The sequence below is a fragment of the Ochotona princeps genome, chromosome 21, assembly GCF_030435755.1.
Source record: "Ochotona princeps isolate mOchPri1 chromosome 21, mOchPri1.hap1, whole genome shotgun sequence".
Lineage (NCBI taxonomy): Eukaryota > Metazoa > Chordata > Mammalia > Lagomorpha > Ochotonidae > Ochotona > Ochotona princeps.
Window position 1 is genome coordinate 24,950,011 of NC_080852.1, and position 21,520 is coordinate 24,971,530.

At 51.2% G+C, this 21,520-nt stretch overlaps 1 protein-coding gene across 2 annotated transcripts in view; it reads left to right on the top strand.

The window, feature by feature from the left end:
* The window catches only part of POC1A (POC1 centriolar protein A), a 63,147-nt gene that overhangs the window by 33,420 nt on the left and 8,207 nt on the right, over positions 1-21,520 (top strand). The window contains exon 10 of one of the 2 annotated variants that reach the window (XM_058679078.1): positions 31-198. In XM_058679078.1, the coding sequence (XP_058535061.1) occupies positions 31-48 (18 nt within the window). In that variant the 3' untranslated portion in view covers positions 49-198. Of the gene's footprint in view, positions 1-30; positions 199-14,663; positions 14,808-21,520 lie in introns of those variants that run through there. The other variant, XM_004581519.2, reaches the window with a different exon arrangement.

Here is a 21,520-nt window from a genome sequence, read left to right on the forward strand (position 1 = left end):
GAGATTATCTTACAATTAGTTTCTTTGAAGGTCTGGACATTGCTGTAGAGTTCTCTGAAGACTCCTGATGCCATCAGCAGCTCTCTCTTTGACCACTCCAAAGGCTGCTCTGAACCCTGGGTGGACCTAGACGGAGATGACTGTCTGCCGTCGTGCAAGTCGTCCGACACCAGCATGGCGATGATTTTCTGGCTCAGCTTCCTGCCGGGGTCCCCTGCCTGGCCTCGGCTACAGAGCTCACTCCAGTCACCAGGCAGCTGGGGTTTTTTGTTTTTGTTTTGTCTTGTTCTTAAAACAAAATAAAAACCTTTGTATTGTGGAAATTTTCAAGCTGGCACAAAAAGTAGGATAATGTAATAAGTCCCTGTGTGCCCCTCATCTCACTTCAACATTTTGCCAATCTTATTTCATCTGCCTAACCCCCTACATTTTTAGAAGTTAGGAGTGTTTTTAATTCTAGATACATCATTTTAGCCTAAATAAGAACTTTTCTCAGTTATATAATGGCAGTCTTATCACACCCTACAAAATTAATAATTCGTTCATATCAAATTCCCAGTCTGTATTTACCTTTTTCTGCCTTCTGTCCAGAGTTTTGCTTAGTGCTTTTTTGTTTAAATAAGGATGTGAGGAGTGTTGAAAAAAGTCAGAAATTCCCCCACCCCTTACCGTGGCTGTTGAACATCAGAGGGGTTGAGGACCCGGGCCTGGAGCTGCAGTGGGCCTGGGTCAGGAGTTCCTGTTTTGCTGGCTGGGGATGTGTTGGGCTGGGGGGCCAGCTACTGCCCGCTGTCCTGGACAGCCATCCACTTGGGGGCGCTGGCCATCTTTGAGGCCAGGGTGGGGGATGATATGACCTTGATTCACAGCAGCTGTCTGCAACATCATCTTCCAGGAAAGGGGAGCCCGTGAGACTCAGGGCTGGGGGATTAGTGTGGGGAGCGCTTGCAGCCTGCCAGGATTCCTCTCTGGAAGCCTTGGGCCACTGGCAAAGACTGCGGGGGGTCTGAGCTCGTTGCCTCTGCAGGCTGGGCAGAGCCAGTGCTGGTGATCTGCCTTGGCAGACTTTGCTGGTGTCCTGTGATGCTGCACAAAATATGAATTACCGAGCTCGGGAGTACTGCCCGGGGTGTGGTCGGTGGCTCCAGCACTCTCCATTGAACTAAGTGCAAGGAGGGTTTAAAATAGCCAGCCTTTGTTCCCCAAGGTTTTAAAAATTCAACTCCAGTAGTTACAATGAGCTGTCTTCAAGTGGATCTATAAATAAACTGCTACTGTTCCTCTTTGTCACTGAGCAGCATCTCCCCGAGATGTCGGCTCCTCATCTGTGGGGCAGCTGCAGCATCGGCAAGCACGGCTCACGCATGGGGTTCCTAGTGGCAGCAACACACTCCTTTTAATTTTTTTCTGTATTTTATATTTGAAGGGTAAAGCAAGAGAGAAGGCAAGACAGAAAGCTATCTTACCTCTGCTGGTTCACAGCTCAAGTAATGCTAGTGGCCAGAGGTTGGCCAAGCTGAATCTAGGAGTCTGGAACTCCATTCAAGTCTCCCATGTGGGTGATAGGCCCAAGGACTAGGGCCATCGTCCACTGCCTTCCCAGGTGTATTAACAGGAAGCTGGAGTAGAAGCAGAGGATCCAGGCCTGGAACCAGCGCTCTGATAAGGGAGGCTGCTATTACACCTCCTAACCAACACATTCTCCTTTAAAGATTCTTAGCAGAGCCCTAAAGTCCTTGCTTTGAAGGTGCCAGGATCCTTTATAGGCGCCGATTCTAGTCCTGGAAGCCCTGCTTTCCTTCCAGCTCCCTGCTTGTGGCCTGGGAAAGCAGTCGAGGACAGCCCAAAGCTTTGGGACCCTGCATCCGCGTGGGAGACGTGGAAGAAGCTGGTTCTTGGCTTCAGATTGGCACAGCACCAACCATTGGGGTCACTTGGGGAGTGAATCAACAGATGGAAGATCTTCCTCTGTCTCTACTCCTCTCTGTATATATGACTTTGCAATCAAAACAAATAAATCTTTAAAGAAAAAAAGGGCCTGGCGCGATAGCATAGTGGTTTAAGTCCTCACCTTGAATGCTCCAGGATCCCATATGGGTGCCGGTTCTAATCCCGGCAGCCCTGCATCCCATCCAGCTCCCTGCTTGTGGCCTGGGAATGCAGTTGAGGACGGCCCAAAGCTTTGGGACCCTGCACCCATGTGGGAGACCTGGAGGAGGCTTCTGGCTCTGGGCTTTGGATTGGCTCAGCTCCAGCCGTTGTGGCCAGTTGGGGGGTGAACCATCAGACAGAAGATCTTCCTCTCTGTCTCTCCTCCTCTCTGTATATTTGTCTTTCCAATAAAAATAAATAAATCTTTGCATCCTGAAGTTAGCACACAGAACAAGTTGGTAGCTTTGGAATAGGGGACCTGGCAAAGGTCCATCACTGCTGATCAAGGGCAATAATGCTAGAAATAAGTCTGTCTACGTGAACCCTGTGATGTGCCTATTTGTGGTGGTGTCAGAATTTCACAAGCTGGGCCAGGCATTTGGCCCAGTGATGAGAAGCTGATGAAAGGCTTGTGTCGCATATTGGAACACCTGGTTCTGACAGCAGGCTCTGGCACTAGCTTCCTGTTAATGCAAGAATACAGCGGTGATGGACTGGGTGAGTGGGTTCCTGCCACTCATGGGGGAGAACTGGATTGGGTTCCCAGCTCCTGGCTTTAGCCCAGGCCTTACCATCACGGGCATTTGTGGAGTGACCTAATAGATGAGAAATCTCTGTCTTTCAAATTAAAAAAAAAAAAAGGTGTATAATTCTCACCTGAACCCAGTCATGTGAAACATCAGACACTTGACAAGGGAACCAAGTTATTTCCAAAGTCTCAAGTTCAAAAAAGACAAGGGAAGACTGAGGGACAGACACAGACTACAGGTGGATAAATGTTGACAGTGCAGCACTGGGTGGACATTTGGTGTAGCATTTAAAACACCACTTGGGATTCTGGATTGGAGTTGAGGCGCCCCTTGGTATGCTGACTTACCGTCACTCTGCATCCTGGAAGGCAGGGTGATGACTCAAGAGGCTAGGTTCCTGCCACCCGTGTGGGAAACCTGGATGGAGTTCAGTTATGGCTCAGCCCCGGACCATTGCAGGTATTTGGGGAGTGAACCACCAGTGAATGGTGAATCTTCCTATGTGTCCCTCTGCCTCTCTGCCATTCAGAGAAACACACACAGGTGCATGCAGACAGCGTGAAATCCTAGGTGTGCTTCTGAGGCCATGATATCTCGAGCTGTTGGGTGTGCTGCGGAGCCCCAGGGCCGTCTGCCTTACACTGACAGTGTTATCCAGTGTTCACTTCTGGCCTGATCATTGTCTTATTGTTATGTAAGATCTTCACACTGGGAGAAGGATCTATGAAAATTCTTGATCCTATTTTTTGCAACTTTTTTCCAAGTCTAAAATTAGTTCAGAGCAGTTTAATTAAAAAAACAAAAAACAAAAAAAAAAAAAACAGGCCTGGTGCAATAGCGTAGTGGTTGAAAGTCCTCGCCTTGAACATGCCCATATATCATATGGGCGCCGGTTCTAATCCCGGCAGCCCCGCTTTCCATCCAGCTCCCTGCCTGTGGCCTGGGAATGCAGTCGAGGACAGCCCAAAGCTTTGGGACCCTGCACTCGTGTGGGAGACCCAGAAGAGCTCCTGGTTCCTGGCTTTGGATTGGCTCAGCTCCAGCCGTTGCGGTTGTTTGGGGGATGAACCATCAGACAGAAGATCTTCCTCTCTGTCTCTCCTCCTCTCTGTATATCCACTTTTCCAATTAAAAACAACCAACCAAAAAAAAAAAAAAACCCACACTAGAGTCCACCCCAGGACTTCATCAGAATCCTTTTCCTTCTGCTCCAGGTGCCTGGGTGTTTATTTCTGTGTGGGGAAGGGAGGGATTTCTGGCTCCATGTAGAGAGCAGATAACCCTAAGCTTCTCAGTACCAGCCAATAGTGGGCCCTTGGGATGTTTGTGGGATGGAACCGAGTAAGAGCTGCCTAAGACAGCATGTGTGTGTGCAGAGGGAATTGTGAAGATGGAAGATCTTTGTCTCTGTCTCGCCTTCGCTTTGTAAATCTAACTTTACATTAAAAAACAAATCTTTGAAAAAATGATGTGAGGGTTGCTTTCCTAGCTCATGGACTCCCACAGGGACGAGGGTAGAGTTGTCCTCCGGGGCTCCTTGCTGCAGTGGGCATGGGTGCTGGCAGGCTCCTGACCTCTGCTGGTTTGAGGTGGCTTAGCCTTCTGCTTCTAATTTCACACACTCCTGTCTCCTTCCTGCTTCCCAAGCCTGTTGCCCATTAAGTAAGACCTATCAGCTCTGCTTCTGGCTCCTAGGGGCATATTCAGATTCCAAAGAGCTTTGCCATTGCCTGCCTGCCAAGGCAGCCTTTCCACCTGTATGTGGGGAGCACTTAGAAACCGTGCAGAGGGTCAGATGCAGTAGCCTAACAGCTAAAGTCCTCACCTTGCACATACCGCAATCCCATATGGGTGCCAGCTCTAATCCCAGTGGCCCCGCTTCCCATCCAGCACCTGCCTATGGCCTGGGAAAGCAGTCAAGGATGGCCCAAAGCCTTGGGACCCTGCACCCACGTGGGAGACACAGAAAGAAGCTCCAGGCTTCAGATTGGCTCAGTTCTGCCCATTGCAACCGTTTGGGGAGTGAGTCAGCAAACAGATCTTCCTCTCTATATATCTGTCTTTCCAATTTAAAAAAAAGGAAAGAAAGAAAAAAGAAAAGAAAGAAAGAAACCGTGTAAAATGAGGTAAGTGACTTAGCAGAGTGATGAAGAGTAGCTGTCCCAGCCCTGGAGTGGGAACCTCAGCTTGCCTTGGGCCTGGAATATTTAAACTCACCCACATGCTTTCAGGCACAAGTGTAATGGAGTGACAGAGGGGCCTGGAGCCTAGGCACACTGCTTTTCTGGACCACTGGATCTGGGGTCCGGGGCAGGAGCAGACATGAGGAGCCCTCATCTTCCACTTTAGACCTGCCCTTCAGTGTCAGCACAGTTTAATCCAGAGGACCCAATGTCGGTTTCTGACAGCTAGAGGCCTGCAGTTGAGGTGTTTTAAGACCCGACAGTGCTGTGCACAGGCCTGATTGAATTCAGAGGCTGGTGGGCCGGCCCCGAGTCCCTGAGTCTGTGAGCGTTCACAGGTGAGCCTGCACCCCACCCGTGCTGGGGCCTGGCTGGGGCTGTAAAGAGGGACTCTGGTGCTTGATCTGAAGATGGAAGCCAGTCACAGTAACCAAATCCCCTGTTCCTGCTTGGCCTGGCTTGGAGGAATACTGGCAAGACTGCCAAACAGACGATTTTAAGAAACCAAAATTCCTCTTGGGTCCAAGGCTATGTTTAGAACCAGAAGTTTCCTTTCTCGCTGGATTCCAGACCAGAACCCTAAATTATAGGGCAAATAAGGCTGTAACAGTTTATCTGATCTGCAAATATGTAGAGTGAGTATATGACAAGGCTGCTGCTTTTACTTTTTTTTTTTTTAGGTGTATTTATTTTTATTGGAAAGGCAGATTTACAAAGAGGAGAGACAGAAAAGGTCTTCTATCTGCTGATTCTCTTCCCAAAAGGCCACTATAGCCAGAGCTGAGCCAATCTGAAGCCAGGAAGTTTTTGCGGGTCTCACATGGGCACAGAGTCCCAAGGCTTTGGACCATCCTCCAATGCTTTCCCAGGCCACAAATAGGGAGCTGGGTGGGAAGTGGATCACCTGGGACATGAACCTTTACCCATATGGGATCCCGACACTTGCAGGTATAAGAGTAGCTAGTTGAGCTTTCACACCAGCCTTGGTTCCAAGCTTCTTTTGAGCCTTCCCCCCCGCCCCCGCAAGATTTTTAATTTTTAAGTATTTGTTTGAAAAGCAGAGTTACAGAAAGAAGGATCAGCTAGTTCATTCCCTAAATGTCCACAACAGCCAAGACTTGGCCAGACCAAAGCCAAGAGCTTCATCTGGATCTCATGTTGCTGGCAGGGCCTGTCCACTTGGACCATCCTCCGCCATTTTCCCAGGTGCATTAGCAGGGACCTAGATTGTAAGTGAAACAGGACTCAAACTGGCGCTCATGTGGGATTCTGGCATCTCAGGAGCTTAACCTGAGGCACCACAATCCTTGCTGCTTCATTTAAGCTTTGGTTTCAGGAAAACAGCCCTGCCCGTTCCACTGGATAAGCTGGGCATGGGTAGAGCCCAGGCGAGCTCTGTATCCTTCTCTGCTTCCTGCAACAGGGCCAGGTTGAGCAGACGTGGCTGCCTGTCAACATTCTGAGGGCAGATTGCCGAAGCCAGAGGCCTGAGAGCAGGACTTGAAGCTCTTGTGTATGTGAGTCCCCATCCTCACTCGGCAGATGGCTGCGTGCGGGGGAAGAGCTGAAACGGTTCAGGCCCAGGCTGTGTGTGTGCCCTCCAGTACTACGCTTGGCCCTGCTTTAGCAACATGGTGACATGCTTTGGTGTTTTAAGTGGACACTGGCCAGACAGGCTGCCCAGCTGGGTCTGTACAAGAAAGTCACCTGGCAGACAGCCCAGCTCATGCCTCCCCTGCCACCACCGCACCCAGTTCACCTCCTTTTCCCTCACTGTCCTATATTCAGTCTGTGGACCAGATCTTGGACACTTTTGTCTGTTATATAGTGTCAGTTTCAGGAGCAGGCCAGGCAGCAGGCAAGCTCCAGTGTTAAGAGATGAAGAGAAACAGAGAAATTGGCACCTTGAGCAGGCGTTAATCATTGTCTGCTCTACCACCAGAGGAGGTTCTGTCAGGTCTGCTCATGGTGTTGGATGGTCAAGTTCCAGCCACAGCTGCCTGTCGGCTGACTACACTCACACCTCACCCCTGTCTTGGGCTGTGGATGAACCCCTGAGGCCCTGAGGCCTGGGAAACTGCTGCTCTGTCGGGTTGAGGCTCTGAGGCTGGCACCGCACTGAAACGGGACCATTTGGCTTTCTGCATTTGGAAAGTGATTCCCACATCTGTGGTGGGTCTTATGGCCTGACCCGGAGTCTTTGGCCTTGAGGTTGGCCTGTTGATCCCAGCCTGTGGAGTTGTGGCTTTTACCTTGAGTGCAAGGTGTCAATGCTGGCTGATATCAGGGGTAGGTATAGGTGATGGATAGATAAGTGTGCTGCTATGGGCATTGCAGTTGCATGTCTTCTCTCTCTTTTTTCCCTCAATTTTTGTCATTTGAAAATAGTAATATTTATCACTTTTCAAAACAATGCATCTGTGAGTTGAAGTTTTTAAAAATGTATTTATTGGGCCCGGCGGCGTGGCCTAGCGGCTAAAGTCCTCGCCTTGAACGCCCCGGGATCCCATATGGGCGCCGGTTCTAATCCCTGCAGCTCCACTTCCCATCTAGCTCCCTGCTTGTGGCCTGGGAAAGCAGTCGAGGATGGCTGAGGATGGCCCAGTGAATTGGGACCCTGCACCCACGTGGGAGACCTGGAGACCTGGAAGAGGTTCCTGGTTCCCGGCTTCAGATTGGCGCGCACCGGCCTGTTGCGGCTCACTTGGGGAGTGAATCATCGGACGGAAGATCTTCCTCTCTATCTCTCCTCCTCTCTGTATATCTGACTTTGTAATAAAATAAATAAATCTTTTAAAAAAATGTATTTATTTGAGAGTCAGAAAGGGAGTATGTGCGAGCTCAAGTGAGCAAACACTCCTATTTTCAGGTTCACTCCCTAAATGCTTGTGGAAACCTACAGTTGAATCAAGGCTGAGTCTGGGAGGTGGAAACTAGCCAGGTCTCCCCCATGGGTGGCAGGGACCTAACTACATGAGCCATCACTATTGCTTCCCAGGGTGTACATTAGCAGGACACTAGAGCCTGACTGGGTATGGGACATGGGCGTGGAACAGGAACCCAGTGTTTTAATCACTAGGCCAAGTGCCCATCCCAATTCTATGTGTTTTGACAAGAAGATAATACGGACTTATAACCACCACCGTCAAGATAAGGAAGATTTCCATCATTACAGAAACTTTCCTGTGTTCCTTTATAGTCAGTCCGCTTGCTCTACCTCCAGCCCAGAAACCACTCATTTGCTTGCTGTTACTGTTGTTGGGTTTGTAATTTTTGAAATTTGACGTAAATGGAATTAATAGATACATAATTTTCCATCACAGGATGGAAGATTAGCACCAGTATGCCTGCCTCATTCTCCATATATATATATTTTTTAAAGGAATAGTTTTTTTTTTTTTTGAAAATTTATTTATTTGGGCCTGGCGCCGTGGCCTAGCGGCTAAAGTCCTCGCCTTGAACACGCTGGGATCCCATATGGGCGCCAGTTCTAATCCCAGCAGCTCCACTTCCCATCCAGCTCCCTGCTTGTGGCCTGGGAAGGCAGTTGAGGACGGCCCAATGCATTGGGACACTGCACCCGCGTGGGAGACCCGGAGGAGGTTCCAGGTTCCAGGCATTGGATTGGCGCGCACTGGCCCGTTGCGGCTCACTTGGGGAGTGAATCATCGGACGGAAGATCTTCCTCTCTGTCTCTCCTCCTCTCTGTACATCTGGCTGTAATAAAATGAATAAATCTTTTTTAAAAAAAAAAAGAAAATTTATTTATTTTTATTGTAAAGTCAGATATACAGAGAGGAGGAAAGACAGAGAGGAAGATCTTCCGTCCGGTGATTCACTCCCCAAGTGACTGCAACAGCCGGTGCTGCACCGATCCGAAGCCAGGAGCTCACAACTTCTTCCAGGTCTCCCACATGGGTGCAGGGTCCCAAGGCTTTGGTCTGTCCTTGATTGCTTTCTCAGGCCACAAGCAGGGACCTGTATGGGAAGTGGAGCTGTCAGTATTAGAACCAGCACCCATATGGGATCCTGGCGCGTTCAAGGTGAGGACTTTAGCCACTAGGCCACTGTGCCGGGCCCCATATATATATTGTTAAACATGTGTATGTTATTGAAAGAATGAGAGAGATCATCCTCCTACTGATTCACTTCCCAAATACCTGTAACAGTCAGGGCCTGGCTAGTCTGAGGTCAGGAAATAGAGTCTCCATGTGGGTCTCCCACATGAGAGACTTGGCCTGGTGCTTATGGAATGCTGACATTGCAAGCAGAAGCTTAACTTGCTGAGCTACAATGCCCACACCTGTCTTCTCTTGCTTATAGATTTATTGTGGCTGGAGATGCAGGTGGACTGGGCAAAGCCATCAACTGCAGTGCTGGTATCCCATATGGGTACCAGTTTAAGTTCTGGCTGCTCCACTTCCAATCCAGTTCCCTGCTAATGTACTGGGAGAGCAGCAGAAGATGTCTCAAGTCTCTATGCCCCTGCACGTGCTTGAGAGACCCAAATGAATCTCCAGGCTTCAGTCTGGCCCAACCCCAGCCATTGTAGCCTTTCAGGAAGTCAACTAGTGGCTCAAAGAATCTCTGTTTCTCTTTATCTGTAACTCTGCCTTTTATATAAATAAAATAAACCATTTTTTAAAGATAGTGAAAGAAAAAAAAGTCTGCCAATCAAAATCCTGTGCTTAACAAATGTATCTTTTAGAAATGAAGGGGAAAGACTTTTTTTAAATTTATTCTTGATAATCTTTACATGGTTAATTTAGGGCACAAAGGTTCAAGGGCTACAGGAAAGTGGGTAAGATTATTATTTCCACATTCCCTTTTTTTCTGTATCTGAGGTAAAGGGGGAGATAAAGGGAGAAGCCCCACCCAGCCTCCCACCCATCCAGGTCCCCGATGTGGGGCATGCTCTGAGGGTCTTGCTCAAGTGGTTTTGATAGTTCAACAGTTACGAATTGCTGCCAATCTCGCCGTTCCAAGCACAATGAAGTTGCTGCAGAATCACTGATTGACATAGTCCATCTTAGAGTCTCCGTTTGCCCAGTTTTTCACTGCCAGCACATGGCTGGGGTAGTTGGTTGATTTGTTCTGTCCTCTGTTGTGATGTCAGGTATCCTCTGCAGGTTCCAATAGACTGCCATATCCTCCATATGCACCTGATTGTGTTGTCCACAGCTCCGTCTGAGCCTCTGAGGAGGCTCGGCTCTGGCATTTGCACTCCATGGCAGACCATGGAACCTGCACTTCTCTTCATGGGTGGGGGTTCTTTTTTTCAATGGAAAAATTCATTGCCAGCAAACCTGTACAGATAGAAACATCTTTTCTATCTCTTCTTCTGGTATTCTGTTAGACATGTGTCAGCTTGATGTGTCTTATAGCTTTTGGATGCTCTGTTCATTCTCTTTAAGGGCACTAATACAGCATCCTTAGCTCGATTGAGCCCACCATAGCAGTTCTTTATCTCCATTACTGAGTCTCTAATTTCTAGCATTTCTACTTGTCTTCCTTACAATCTCTACTTTTCTGTTGGCATTTCCTGTCTGTTCATGCACGTTGTTCAGTGGAATCTTTAACATAAAAATCCGCTGTTTTTAAATTCTGGGTCATAGTGCCAACATCTGGATCATCTGAATTGGATTTAACTCATTGCTTTGTCTCTTGGTCTTGTTTGGTTTTTGTCTAATTTCCTTGCATTTTGTGTGTCTTGTAATCTTCTGAGTGAATGCCAGACATCTGGTCCAGGGCAGAAAAGACGTAACCCACAGTCCTAGCAGTTGAGTTTCATTGAGTGTTACTTTGCACTGGATGTGGGAGGGGTTTTCTCAGTGTTGTGCCATCCGCCTCTGTCAGCCTTCTCTGAGGGGCATCCCCTGGGGGGCTTGCTCTCTCCCATGCCAGGAGATGCCTGTTGCTGGGTACCTGTCCACTGTATAGCTTGGGGAGGGGAAAGAGGGCGTTCTCTGTCATCGTGATCCAGTTTCCACCTTGGGCAGGCCCTGTGTCCTGGGGTCACAGAAGTAGGGCACTCCCAGCAGGGTTGCCTCACCCTCAGCCAAGGAGATCTCGACTCAAGATGGTTTCCTGCTTCTCCCCTAAGGACAGAGGGTTTTTATCTCTGCTCTTCCTCAAACCCTAATGATTTTGTTCTTTAGGTAAGAAAGATTGTGGAGATGCACCCTTCTTTTTGCTGTGGGATTAAGATATTTCTGTTTGATGCAAGGAAGAAGTTGACATGGTATAGGAAGTTGACATGGTATAAGAAGTTGACATGGTGTTACTCAGCACCCTCCAAAGCTCCCAGGACCCTTGATACTAGGACACACACACTATTGGCATGACTGCCTGCAAACACTCTGGTTGTTTTGCCCCCATCATTACTCATGACCCTGATAGGAGTGTCTCTCCCTATTCCCTGTGTCATTTTCTTATCTTGGCTTTCTTGCTTATTTGCCAAGCTCTCAGGGAAATGCCCCACTCTAGAAGACTGGAGTGTAGAGGAGTGGCAGCAGTGCCATAGGGAGGCAGGGCTTCTGGACTTTTGCCAAAGCACAGACTTTGGGGAGATTTCACTGCACAGGAATTCATCGTGGGGGGTTTGAGGTGCAGCCAAGTGTTCAGGAGGCCTCCTGTGTTGTCAGCTCGGTGCCAGGCAGACATTCCATGGCAGGCATGGTTGGGAGAGCCAAGTGAGAAGTGTCAGACTCAAGATCTGGGGCCTCCTGGCGGTGCAGAAAAGCAACTGTGCTTGTGGAAGCCCAGTGACAGCCATTGTCACCTGCCAGAGGCCACCTGTCATCTGGGAAGAACCTACTCTTGGGGCTCAGGCCCAAGCTTTTGTCATTTTTGTCTTGTGCTGGGTGATTTAGAACAAGATACTTAACTTCTCTGAACTCAGGTTTTCCCTTTTGAAGAATACGGTTAATGTGCTTGTTGGGAAGGACTATTTTCAAAGAGATGAGGTGAGGGGATACTGATGAGGGTGCCAGTGCAGCAGATGAACAACGGTGGTCACCAGGCTGCTGGCAAGCTCGGTGTTGCCATGTCTTTGATGAGAGCTGACAAGGAAGTGGAGAAAAACATGGGGCAGCCGTGGAGTCAAAGCTGGGTGCCCTCAACCAGTCCTTCCCAGTTTGTTGTGATAAAACAGAAAGACCCCATGAAAGCATATGGTGTTGGGCAAGCTGGATGGTCCTTCATCTGCCTTCAGAAGACCACCCCACTGGGCCAGGGCACTGTGGTTGCTGTCTTCAGCACCCCTGGAGCTGGCTCAACTGCGGCTCAGAAGAAGCGTGTCTGTCACTGCAGTCAGTGTGCTCGCTACACCCCCACAGCTTCCAGAAGTGCAGCTTAGCTCCAGGAGATTCTGGCCATTCTGCAGAAGCACTCAGAATTTCCATCCCTTCCAGGCCAGGCACAGCAGTCTGGCCCACTGCTGGCCCTCAGCCCGCCTCCAGTGGCCTTGCCTGGAGGAGCAGTGAAGACTGGGCGTCTAGGGCAAGAGTGTCCCTGGCTGGAAGTGGAACCCCTGGGAGCCGTGGGCTCGGGACTGTGAGTGTGCTGGTAACTTCAGACAGACCCCTCGCACAACTCAGCCTTTTAAGGACTGACCCAGGCATCATTTTCGTTTTCCAGATGAAGTAGAGGACTAGAGAAGTTTGGCCTCTTTCTTGCCATTGCTACTCAGCTGGTCAGTGGCAAAGCTTTTTTTTTTTTTAAGGATTTACTTATTTGGAAGGCAGAGTTACGTGGTGTGGTGTGTGAGGCGTAGAAATCTCCCATGTGCTGATTTGTTCCCTAGATGGCTGTAATAGACCAGATTGAAGCCGGCAACTGGGAGCTTTATCTGGCTCTCTCATGAAGGTTACATGGGTCTGAGTATTTTGGACCAACTTTCTTTGCCTTTTCAAGGTACATTAGTAGGGAACTGGATCAGAAGTGAAGCATCCAGGACTCAAACTGGCACCCATATGGGATATTGGTACTGCAGGCAGAGGCTTAACATGCTTTATGCCACAACACTGGCCCAACGGGTGGAGCTTGGATTTTAGCCATGTCCTCTGTGAGTCGTGATCTTAACCACTGCACCCTGCTGCGTTTCCCAGCAACACTGCCTGGCCCTGTGGGCCCCTGTGGTGGGTGGAAGGCTATCCTAGCAAGGCTGGTGGGCCACTGGCAAGTTTGCTTGAGGGATAGACTTTTATCTGGGCACTGAACACTGATGGGCGTCGATTCCTGAAGAACTAGAAGAGCCTAGCCCTCCTGGCCATGGTCTGCCAGAATGGTAGCAGTGCCTAGCCAGGCTGCTGATGAAGGGCACAAGGACATGGCACCACCCATGGCTCGAAAACATTCCTCTGCCTGGGTCTCATGTTCAGCAAAGCTGGATGTGTCCACGCTCAGATCAGTGTGCCCTCATGAGTTTGTGACCCATGGCATTAGAACACTTTTCTAATGAGCAAAAAGCCTGCAGGTGGGCTGCTCATGCCATCCTGGTCTTCCTCTGCTGCTTGGGAGTCCTCTCCTGGGATGATTCAGAGACCCCAGGCCTGTCGAGGGCAGAGCATCTACCTGGGACCGGGCTGCTGCGGCCCAGGCCAAGGACAGCAGGCCAGGCTGCAGGTAGCCCAGTGTCGTCAAGGCCACAGGCTGGGTGAGTACATGAGCATCCTCACAGAGCATCATCATAACCAGGAGACTCCAGGGGCCGTGGCACAGTGGGCAGGAGGATTCTGGGTGGGATAGCCTTGACTGTGATAAGCGGGAAATTGGTGGGCCTTGATCTTTGTCAGTGTCCTGGGTTTTGGGGGGGGCACAGGATGCTGGGGCAAGCAGGCAGCAAAGAGTTCCTGATTAGGGATTCAGGAGTTGCAAGGGTAAGGAGAGGATGGGATACGTGGCACAGGAAGCAGGTGACTGAAGGCATCTTCAGCTGTGAGTGCCCGTGAACGAGACACCAGGGTGTGGGAGCAGGAGGCAGGCCACTGTGCTACCTTGCAGAGAACCCACGAGGATTGGTGAAGCTGGGCAATGAGGTGGTAACATTGGCAGTGCCCATCGGTGAGGCAGCGTCTATGGGTCTCTGAGGCCTTGGGGCGAACCCCAAGTGTGAGCCATCACCGATCATAGTGTTCCTGCAGGCACATGTAGCTGCAGGCACCCCTTCTACTGAACACGTACTCCCGAGGTTGGGTAAAGCTTTGCAGAAGTGCCTAGTAGGCTCTGACTTGGTAGAGTCTGGAGCTGCAGAGAGTCAAGCAGAGACAACAGGCGCCTCACAGCTCAATGGGTTCCAACTCCTGCCACCGTCGGCTAGGATAGTCACACAGAGCCTTTGTCTCCGCAGGTGATCCAGATCACTGTTCTGGGCAGCAGCTGCTGGGCCTTGAGGAGGGGCCTGGGGAGTCCTGGGGATAGGTACTGGAGTGAAACTGACCTGGAGGAGGGGTGCTGTGAGGGCCAAAGTGGGCCTTGGTGTCTCTGGGCTCACAGAGATGCTGCTGGAAGGTGCAAGCTATGTGAAGAGTCGGGAGACAGCCCACCTCCTAGAGGGCTTTTGAATAAGCTGTGGGCACTCACAGACCTGCCTGCCCAGGCCCTACCCCTTGGCGCCCTCCAGCCTGGCCCCTGCCCAGAAGGTCAGACATGTGAACAGAGGCGGGAACCCTGCCACATTTCTCTTCTTTCTGACACTTGGAACTGCTGGTTTTCCATTGACTCCTTCAGAGCAGATGTTCCTCTCAGTGTTTCGTCAAGCACAGAACAGACTAAGGAAGTCTCTTCTCTGTGTCTTCAGCCAGAAGAGGATTTCCGCCTGCCATCAGCTGCAGGCAGGAGTCTGGAGTCGGTGCAGAGCCAGCCACAGGAGCCCAGCAGCCTGCCCCAGGCGCTGACCAGCACCCTGGAGCACATCGTGAGCCAGCTGGATGTCCTCACCCAGGTAGGCCGCCGGCTGAGCCTACTCAGTCGCCCACTCTGACTGGTTTGCCATTTGAACCACTTGAAGATGGCTAGCAGGAACTGGGTTCTTAAGCTTAATATAATGGATCTGTTTTCCATCCCAAATAAATAAAATAGCCAGACCCACCCAAGGACCCAGATCTCAGAGCCCTTTGAGCCCTGGCCAGAAGGGACCCACTAGACTCCAAAATCACCAGTGCTGGTCATGCCAAGTGCACCCAACCAGAACTGGCTTCATGACCAGGTGGGCACTCCCAGGAAACAGCAAACAGCTGATGGAGACTTCAAGAGTGCAGCCTCTGGGTCTGAGGCCACACCTCTCCTTGTCTTCCACACAACCTTGTGCTTTTCTGTAATATACAAGTAGTTGTGGACTCTGCCTTCCAGGTTCATGGTGAGGATTATGGGTGTGTAAGACTAGACCACAGCTCAACAGATGTTATCAATGCCCTTGAGCCCCAGTCATTAGCAAGCTCCAGGGCAGATGTGGGCAGCTGGTAACACAGCCTTGTAGTGCAATGAGTTCAGTCAGAGCCCTGGCAGGAAGCAGCAACCAGTAGTGGTGGCCCTCCATGCGGTACCCTGGCATCTAAGCTGTGTCATGGTTGCCCAGCTGGGCAGCACCCCTGAAGAAAGCACACGTGAAGGCAAGGGTCTGTGTGTCAGACTGGGAGGTTGTGGGACGCCTGGGAACAATACCAGGGCATTTCTGGAAGGTCCCTGAGAAGGAACGTGTGCCCAGAGAGATATGAGCAGTGTGCAAAGACTTTAAAAACATCTTACTTCAAACCCGCTGTACACTGCCTATAATGTTCTGCATGGTCTCATCAAGTGAGAGATGAGGGGAGGTGGAATTAATTTGAACCTTATAGGATAAAATTGGAAATTAAGTCTGAGAAGAGGACTAAAAATAGCTTCTTTGGCTCCTGAGGAATATAGCATGAAACATTTCCTGTCGTTGCGTCTCCAGGGTGCGTGCAGAGGACTGATGTGTTCTCAGTTCCGACAAGGATGGTAACCTTACTAGACACACACATCACATGGGATGAGGGAGGGCTCGCCAGTGGCCGCATGTCTGTGTGCTGCTGCTGCTCTTGTCCTGCCTCCCACCATTTAGCTCCTTTGCAAGTCCACTTGGCTAAGGGTCACCTGCCCTGCAAAGCTATGTGTTCCCAGATGCTGCAAAGTGAGGAGCCTTCTTGATAGGCCAGTGTGTCCTAAGGAAACTTGGATTCTTTGGGTGAAACGCCAGTGTGTTCGTGTTCATCTGGCCTTGCTTTCCTTGGCCTTGGCCTTCAGTTGTTTTCCAGGCCCTGCTTCCCCTTTGGGACTGGGGGCGTTCACTGGGGTGTTCCAGCCACAGTCCGTGGGCAAGTTGAGATTGGCCAGCAGAGGGCAGGTCCATGGCCGACCCCGCTCTGCTGGTCCACAGTGATCTACTTCAGGGAACCTGCAGCCAAAATGACCACCACCACCCTTTCCAAGTGTTGTGTAGCTGGACTCCCTGCTTGGTCTGTGGATATTGGCTGTGGGCAGCCTCTGCCCAATGTGCTGTCTGTCACTCCAGCACTGACTCCTCTCTCAAAGCCACCCATCTGCATCCACTTGTCAAGTGACTGCTGAGGACCTTCAGGTCTCCATCCTACAGACTGTGCTTCCAGGGAATTGCTGTGGGGATTGTGACAGGCAGTGGCCAGTGGGTAAGGCATGGAGCCTTTGGCCTTTGGATGACATAACCAGTGCACTCCACTAGAGGCTTACTCCCGGGAGCCTGGCTTCCTGCTGAACAGGCTGGATGTGGCCCCTTTAGCACCAGTGTGGCTGTCAGATACCCAGGCTCTGTGCTCTCCAGGGTAGTTCCTCAGCAGTGCCCTGAGCAAAGCAAAGGCCTTGAGGCCAGGTAGCTCGGGGGTCTGTGGGACATGTGGCTCAGAGCTGTTCTGCCTTCACCATGGCCTAGTTCTATGACCTGGGCAAGTCACTGACCCTCTCATTTGCCTCACTTTCCAAACCTGGACACCGGCTGCTAAATGGCTACTTGGGAGAATTCACTGTGCCCGCCTACGTGAAGCTCGTGAAACAGTGCCCAGCAGAGCCCTGTGATGCTGATGCATCAGGTGCCTCTACTGCCACCACCGTTGTCATGATCCAAGGCCAGTGCTGGGGGCGGGAAGGTCAGGGGGTGGAAATCTTCACCATGATGCCATTCCCTGCTGCCTGCTCCAAGTCACTGCTTGGCCTCAGAGTGGAGTGACGGGTTCCTTCCACGCACACACAAGCACTGAGTCCTGTTGGGGAGAAGGGGTCCTGAAGGAACCCCAGGCCCACCTTTGGGAAGACCCCGGGGCTCAGTTGACTACTGTCAGAGCCAGGCCTCCAAGGAGGAGCAGGTCAGGTGGAAGCCTCTTGGGCCAGGCCACGGGTGCTCTGAGGTGGGGGATAGTCACAGAGGCTTCCTCATTGGGACTCTGAGCAAAAAGAGTAGGGACCTGACCCCTGTGTGCAGTCTGGGCTGGGACTTGGCCATGAGCAGGGCTGTCACAGTCCTGCCCTCGGGAAGCAGCTTCTGTAGCTGCTCTGCTTTGTGGTCTAGAGGAAGGGGGTGATAAAGAAGCAGTGACACGGCTGGCCCTTCTGCGCCTCTGACTTCCTGAGCAGGCCTGCAGTCTGGGTGGCTTCCTGTAGTCCTTCCTGGGCTAGAAGAAACCAAAGCAACCTGGGGATTGTGCAGCATAAAAATTCTAGTTGTCTAACCCTGAGTTAGGGGCATATTCTCTTACCAAAATAATAATAATAACTCCTTAAAAAATAATGACACACTTAGAAATATCTTTTCTATAAATGCTTATGCTATTTTTCAAAAGTGTGTTTACATGGGGAAAAGAGACTTTGGGATAGTCTTGCATGTTAAATGGCCTCTCACTGCCCTCCCTAGTAGGTGCTGGCCTCCTGGGTCTTCCAGTGTTTTTGGGTTAGATGGAAGGTCCTCAGAGTACAGGGATGTGATCCTGGGTATCTGAGGCCTGCAGCTCTCCCGGCACTCTTCTTTGCAGCCCTCACTTCATCCTCTCACCTGGGATCTGGCGGCAGATGTCATTCCACATGCAGACGGGGCTGTAATAATGGCTCATCAAGCCAGTAAGGCCCTGTCTGCCCATTGCACCTACCAGGGATTCTCCAACAAGCCAGACCCTCTTGATCTCAGCCACCGTATGTCAGAGTGTCCTCAACTTCTGTCATCTAACAGCTGTGGCGGAGTTTGGGGCAGCTCATCAATAAATTCTTCTGCAGCCCAGGCTTGACCTTCCTGAAACCCAAGGCCCCAAGTCCTTGGGCAGGGCCCTGTGATGACAGAACCCAGCAGGTCAGGCCCTTGAGGTCACCAGGCAGAGAGCAAGCACCTCCCAGCTCTGGCCCACTGTTGTTTGGGAAATACCCCCGTGAGCCTGGGAGGTTGCTGTTTGGGGTTCCCCTGGTTCCTCTGCTGAGCTCTCCAGGGCCCTGCCGCCAGCAGAGGCCATGCTCTGGGCAGCCAGAGTGTGCTCAGCTTCACACACCTCCCCCAGCTGTGGGTTTCAGGGCTGCTCTGCTTATCCAGGCAACCACATGCCCGTCAGCTCCACCATTCAGCACCTGGCACACCTGGGGCAGGTGATGTGGCTCCCAGAGCTGTAGACCCTCCCTTGTGGATGCTCATGGTTACCTGGTTATGCTCACCCAGGCCAGTCATGTTCTCCAGGGGGCAGTGAAAGGAGGTACAAGAGTGGCAGGAGTGGGCATACTTAGGCTTGTCAGCTGCCAGGGACCCTCCAGTGACTACCAAGGCAGGAGAATGAGAGGGGAGAGGAAGAAGAGGTCTTTCTTGTCCTAGAAAGTGATGGAGGCACTGGGAACTGTTGAGGGGCCAGTGCTGTGGCATAGTAGACTAAGCCTGCAGCACCAGCATCCAAGATGAACAACAGTTCACATTTTGGTTGCTCCACTTCTGATCCAGCTCCCTGCTTATGCCTGGAAAGCAATAGGGGATAGCCCAAGTCTTGAGCCCCTGCACCCACGTGGGAGACCAAGAAGCTCCTGGTTTCAGATGAACTGAGCTCTGGCCATTGTTGCCATTTGGAGTGAACTGGTGAATAGAAGATTTCTCTATTTCTCCTTTTCTTTGTAACTCTGCCTTTCAAATAAAAGTAAATCTTTAAAAACGTTTTAAAAAGAAAAGAAAAGAAAAAGAGATAAAGAAAAAGAAGAGTAAATCAAGAGCAGGTGGTGTTTGTATATTTATCTTTTGTAGATTTATTTATTTTACTTGAAAGAATTAGAGAGGAGAGAGAGAGATCTTCAATCTGCCTCCTTCTGGTCTCCTGTATAGTTATAGGGGTCCAGGGCCCTGGATCATCCTCTGCTGCTTTTCTAGATCATTAGCAGGGAACTGATTGTAAGTAAAACAGCCAGGACATGAACCTGTAACCATACATGCTACAGGTGGAGGATTAGCCTGCCACTTCATTGCACTGGCTCCGCCAGTCATTCTTTGAGTCATTCTTTAATATGGTTTGCAGGGGAAATCTATTTCCTGACAGTGCATGCAGTTTAGATGTTTCTTTGGAGGGCTTTTTGCTCCTCATGCCCCCTTGGAAATTCTCAGGTGGTACTAGGGCTGAGGTCAGGAGTTTGTATGCTGTGCCTCCCTCATGGTGCACGGGCTCTGTGGTGTTCCTGCCCTGAGCCTTCTGGTGAGAGCAAGTTCCTGTCCCATGGCTGCCTGGGAGCCACCCACCTGCTGGGCCCTCCCAGGGCTTCCAAGAGTTGCCTCAGTGAGACCCCAAGGGTCCAAAGAGAAGCCTAAATCCCTAGAAGCCCCAGCTGTTCTGACCCAGCTTTTCTGCTTCCTGCTTTACTTTAGCAGGGAGGGTCTCGATGCTGCCCATCTGTCTCTTGATTTCCTAGGGTGGACAGCAGAAGTGAGAAGTGAGTGTTTCCAGCTGGCTGGATCACCAGGCCGCCCAACAGGGCTGGGCTGTCAGTAGGTATGCAGGCAGAGGCCTGGACCAGCACTCTTTCTCCTTGGGTTTTTGTGAGGGCACTGCAGAGTGACCTGGGGTACCCCTTGTAGGTAATGGAAACCTAGGCAGCCAGCAGGGAGAGGCGATTCCTACAATGAGCACTGCTGCCAAGTCTATCTCCACCAAGCCTCCTTGTTGGACCCTGCATGGATAACAGGTTTGCATGGTATCTGCAAGCTGCAGAGGCCCTGGGGTCTCTCTTAGCCAAGAACGTGGGGCATGGGGCTCTGGGTGCTGACAGGAATGGAGGAAGCTGCTGTGTGTGAGGGATGTGGCGCGGACCCAGCGAGCTGTGTGGTGGTTTTGCCTCAGAAGCACACAGCAGCTATTTTTTACTCCAGTTTCACATCTTGCTGCTTTTTAAAAATACCAAGCCTTGAAATTCCTGCTCCAACTGTTTTTTATGGTGCCCAGGGCTTCAGGCTGGCCACAGCAATGCTGTGATGTCATGTTCAGGGGCCTGTGACTCAGAGACTGCTGGGCCTCCGGGATTTGGAGCTGCACCCCGTGGGAAGCAGGCGGGGAGCAGCCCAGCTAACCCCGCCGGCCCGGGCCCCTTTGGAGGTCGAGTTCATTCAGTACCCCAGGTCATTGAGCTCTGCTAACTAGAGCAGGCCGAGGAGCTTGCCTGTTTGCTTTGGAAGGGCGATTAGAACGTCCTGTTTGCTTTAGGAGCTGAGCCTCCCTCTTCTCCCCCCATGCTCCCAGCAGTTCCTTGTTGGATGGCTGCTTGGATGAGTGTTCAGGTCTGCGTTAGTGGGAGGATGGGAGTGCTGGGGCTTGATGGGGGCTCCTGTGTCCCTCTCTGAGGAGGCCAGCTGTCACTTTCTGCCCTGTTCAGTGAGCTGTCTGTCCTCCCAAGGGCACCCAGACCAGATTTGTTAGGGAGGTGTACGGTAGCAGTCCCCCACGCATACTTACAGGCCCAGCCCTGCTCCTCCCCTAGGCTGTTGGCTCGTGATTGTCTTGATACAAACGAGTCCTCTCACATCAGCTGTACATCCAGCACTTTGTGGACTTGGGCTGGAATTGATCACCCATTCTTCAAAGTAAAGAGTTACACTTTTGGCTGAAGTCAACTTGAAGACAGCCTGAGTGCCACCACTTGGCATTGGGAGACCAAGGGATCCAAATCCTGTCTGATCTGTACTGGGGGAGATGGCTGGGGATGAGGCCCAACTTCTTGTCAGCCCCATTATTCTTCTTGGCATCTCATGCACCCCTCTGTGTTTGCAGAGCCAGAGGGGCCAGAGAGGCTACGCCTTCTGCAAGTGTCAAGCTTTGACCGCCCCTCATGGCATGCAGCCCGCTAGCAGCCCTGGAAAACAGGGCAAGCTCATGTTTGTCACTGCCTGTGGGGCTGGGTGGCAGCTCCCATGGGGGTCTGGCAGAAAACTCTGTGGTTTTCCATCTTTGATCCCGTCTGTGGTTGTGACGAAAAGCAGCCCCTCCCCCAGTGAAGCCGCAGATTGAAGGCCCTTGCCTGCTGCCAGATGGGCTGGGCCATGGCTTTGGTTACTTCCAGAGCCTGGCAGTGTTCATGCTCAGTCATTCAAGGTTGCTTCTGTGAGGCAGGGAGCAGGCGCAGAGCCCTGTGTCAGGCAGGCTGACTCGGGGCTTATTCCCCCTGGAG